General features: G+C 38.8%; 1 protein-coding gene across 2 annotated transcripts in view; it reads right to left on the reverse strand.

The window, feature by feature from the left end:
• Window positions 1-493: 493 nt before the first annotated feature.
• The window catches only part of LOC138021502 (NAD-dependent protein deacetylase Sirt6-like), a 15,897-nt gene continuing 12,173 nt past the window's right edge, over window positions 494-4,217 (reverse strand). Inside the window, exons 1-2 of one of the 2 annotated variants that reach the window (XM_068868396.1) lie at window positions 3,943-3,977; window positions 494-2,049 (exon numbers count right to left, since the gene is read on the reverse strand). In XM_068868396.1, the coding sequence (XP_068724497.1) occupies window positions 632-2,029 (1,398 nt within the window). In that variant the 5' untranslated portion in view covers window positions 2,030-2,049; window positions 3,943-3,977 and the 3' untranslated portion in view covers window positions 494-631. Of the gene's footprint in view, window positions 2,050-3,942; window positions 3,978-4,217 lie in introns of those variants that run through there. The other variant, XM_068868397.1, reaches the window with a different exon arrangement.

Here is a 4,217-nt window from a genome sequence, read left to right on the forward strand (position 1 = left end):
CTGCCATATGAGTGGGAAATACAGGACTGACCCAGGTTTGATCAACAACTCACTGTTTCTGTTAAGTTGACAATGTTGTTCTTATGCTAGCTATCTGGAAAGAACATCACCTACCTACAAGTAAATTCTTCAGTGAGCTATTTTTGCGAGTCAGAGCGAGAAGCTCCTAAGAAGGGATTTAATGAGGTCCTCCAAATGACCTTTGGAGACTGTAAGGTTGGTAACTCGATTAGAACCCAACTATTTTGTTGTTGTGGAGCAGCACATTTTGGGATGGTGTGAGGACCTTTAAATGCAGAAGGTTTATGAAGAAGGCTACCAAGGCTGTCAAATTGAGACCGTCCTTGGGTAGGGGTCTAAATAAACTTAACTGGCCTGCCAAACTTGTCTCAAGAAGCCATAATTTATAAGAAATACAAAAAAGAGTGAGGTTTCCATCAAAACAAGGTCAGTTCTAGCCTTAGTTCTTTGGCAGGTAAGTGAAATTTAATAATAGCCCTGTACTATTTACCCATGAGCTTTACTGGTCTTATATTGATGCAACGATTTTGAACTAGTGGGCCTGGTGTCCACTTGGTGAGGTAGATGCCCATCCATCTGCTGAATGCCTTTCGATTTGCTTTAAATTTATTTATGTCTCAATTTGCCATTCAGCTTTAGCAAAATCATATTGAAGCATTAAGACTGTGCGTTGCATGTCAGTGATAATGTGATTTATTTTGATTTCTGGTTCACCATAATGTCCCTTTAAGGCTAAGGTCAAATTTGCTGTTAGAGGGACTTCCTCTGATGGGACCACATGGGATGGGATCTTGGCAACAAAGGGCTCTTTAATTAACACAGTTTTGAGTCCAAGAGCTGGTAGTTCAAGTGTTATATCTTTAATGAAGGAGTAAGGGTTCTTTTTTGTGGAAGGGTCAAGTCCTTGAATAGTGAGAGAATCTGATGTCACACGTATGGCAATGCAGCGTTTCAACTTGAATGAAGGAATTTCAAAACCCAGTCGCTTCATTAATCCTGCAATCAGACTATCAATCCTAGCATGAACTTCCATAGCACACTTTCTGCTCAGTGGTGTTTTTTGAAGATTAACAATCACAACCTTTGCACCCCTCTTGATCATTTCCCCAGGTATGTCAGCTGCAGGGTAAACTCTTAGGCTTGACCCCAAAACAATGCAGAGGTCAGCCAGCCTTGCCCTTTCACATGCCTTATCTAGCTCATCTTGTGGAAGATCTTCATTAAAATTGATAATGGAATCTACTAAAGGTCCCCCACACTGCTGATCATCACAACGGCGTCCTGTGAGGTGATCGTGGACTTTACGAGAAGAGCGAGTTCTGAAATCCCTCATGTACTTTATTCCACATTTTAGGCACTTTTCCATGTTAGTATTCCCATGAAGCTCAGCCAAGAAATCTGGATCTAACCCAGACCTCCGGTGCAGGCCATCCGTGTTCTGGCTAACAACAAATTTAACCAGGCCTTCCTCTTGTAGCTTAACAATGGCCATGTGGGATAGTGATGGGAAAGCTTGGAGAACAGACTGAATCTTCTTCTTCTGGGATGGCAACTGAACTCCTTTGGCCTTACGTTCCCAGATTCCTGGTCCAGTGGGCAGCACAGTATTAACTCCACTTCGAAAATCTGGGATTCCTGTGCTTGTGCTTACCCCTGCTCCTGTGAACATGATGCAGTAATGACTTTCTCTGATCCACTCAGCCAGTTGCTTAATTTTTTCACCCAAAACTTCCTCTGAATCGAAATACTCTTTCTTTTCAAATTCACTGGAAATATTGAAATTTGGTGCAGGATTAGGTTTGGAGCCTGCAGCTTGAGAAGGCTTGCATGGTTTTTCTTTTGACTTGAGCTCAGGTTTAGCATCCTTGGCTGATGGCACCTTGCCCTTTTTCCCACTTGCATTTTTGTAATCTTCTTGAACTGCCCTTTGAGCCTTCTGAGCTTTGGTGAATAACCCCTCTATGGTTGATCTTGATGGAGATTTCTTTGAATTTAAGTTTGATGCCATGACTCACACTTTTAAGTCTTCTAAAAAAAGAAAGAAAAGAAAGGGCCCAATATTTCTTAGCATTATTAGAGTCATGAAGCCAACAAATTATTTATGAAAGAAAACCAAAGATATTTTGTAGATGAATAGGTGTTGATAAAGTTAGCCAAGTCTTCAATTTTCAACATTTAACCAATCAATCAATAACAATTATTATCAATAACTTTATCAATGTGTCATTGGTTTTAGCTTGTCAGAAACTAATTGGAGACACCTATCTAAAAACTTAATAAAACCCTTTAATTATTCCCACCAAGGTTGTGCTCTAAGAAATGTTTTAGGGAGCCCAAAGCTCTGAAATTTTGAAATCTAGGGTGCTCAGCAGCTAATGTTTGTACACATGTAAGATTTCCTTGTCTCCCGAAGACAAACGTTAGTTGCCAGGGGCCACAAGGCGCTGCTAGGGCACAGCCCTGCCCAACCACCCTCTTTCCCAAGTATTTGTATTTTCCTTATTTATACATTCCTGTCCCTATTACCTCAACAGCCTTCGTCTATTTCCCTCCCACTTGTGCATAACCAAAATTCCTAAAATGTTTCCCAAAAAATATGCACCGCTAAAATGTACTCCTAAAAATGTAAGTAAATCTATCTTAAGTTGTTACATAAATAGCAATCCCTAATAATTATGACGTTGTGTTGCGATATCTGCTTGATTTTTAAAAGCGTTAACTGATCTTTGACCAGATAAAAGGCCCCATAAACCTCAAGCTGTGCTTCCCATACATTATTGTTTTAAATCTAGGTAAAATGATTTGATTTGCATTAATTTGTTGATTTCAGTTTACAGTTTTCCTGTTATTGCTCCAGTGCTAAAATAAAGGAAGGACCTTAGCAGGGTCTTCAACTGAAAAAAATTATCAATGACTATATGATCACTGAGTTATGGGCATTGAATACAGTTTGGGGTGGTATATTGCGAACACCAGTGATTTCATCTTCAAAGACTGGGTGATGCAGGATTCGAGATTCCGGTTCTAGATTCTGACTTTTAGTGCTGCCCATTCAGCAATGCTGAACCACATTTGATTTATTTCCTATCCTAACCCTAACCCTAACTCTGAACACCTTAAATGTGATTTATAATCAAGGCCTAAAAAGAATGATTTTGGATAATCAGTTGCTTGTTGCAGCACCACCAAAAAAAGACCACCATGGAAGACCATAATGAAAGACCATCATGAAAGACCATTCACTCTAAGATTTGCTGTCACCAAAATGGACAAGAATATTAAGGAAAAAAAGGCATGAATTCCAGCTTCCCCAGATAAAAACTGCAAGATACAAAAACTCGTTTAATTGATTGATTGATTGATTGATTGATTGATCAGTTTATTTACCCCTCTTGCAGCTACAGCTGAATTACAAGGGCCTTTTTAAACTTGTGATTATATACCGTGATGTTTGATTGTCCCTTTTTATATCTTTTTACATCTGATTGTAGATTTTAAATTGTTTTTATTATTATTCAAGATTTCGATTATAAAGATTCACGTCTGTTAAGTCTGATTTTCCAATAAAGACTATTTAATACTTATTTAACAGGAAATATTAAGAGTGCAGTTGGATGGCCATGTCAACTGATATTCAAACGTTTAACATTGAACTCTTTTAACATCTTTGCCACTCAACAAATTTTCATTCTTAGTCTTAGATTTATGGAAATGTCGAATAACTTTATTCTTGATATTTCGTGTTCAAAGGAATGATTGTCAAATAGTCTATACATTAGAGTAAACTTCACCCAAATTATTACTAAAAGCGCCATCTTTTCAAGAGAGACGCATGTGACAAGACACGCTATTGACACAAAGGTAAAGGACCTTCCAGCATTTACAGATGTCTCTTCTTGACAAGTGGGAAAGAATACTTACCTTGGTGGAAAAACCGACTTGTTGCTAACCTGTCGATTGATGGACACACGGAAAGACTGGGACGAGTATATCACTGGGTTGCCATCAGTAGCAATCCAGTAAAAATCTTGCGTCGCATTTTTCCTTTTTTTCTTTTTTTTTTCCCTCTGCCGGAAATCGGAAAAGTTGCACAATAGGGTCTTCCCTGTCATTCCCCTGCTAAATCTTTTCTTTGTGCCTCGAGTCTTCTGCGCCTATCTTTGGTAGGTTTCAGGGGGTAGTAGAAATGCGTAGAT

Source organism: Montipora capricornis, chromosome 10, assembly GCF_036669925.1.
Source record: "Montipora capricornis isolate CH-2021 chromosome 10, ASM3666992v2, whole genome shotgun sequence".
NCBI classification, from domain to species: Eukaryota; Metazoa; Cnidaria; class Anthozoa; order Scleractinia; family Acroporidae; genus Montipora; species Montipora capricornis.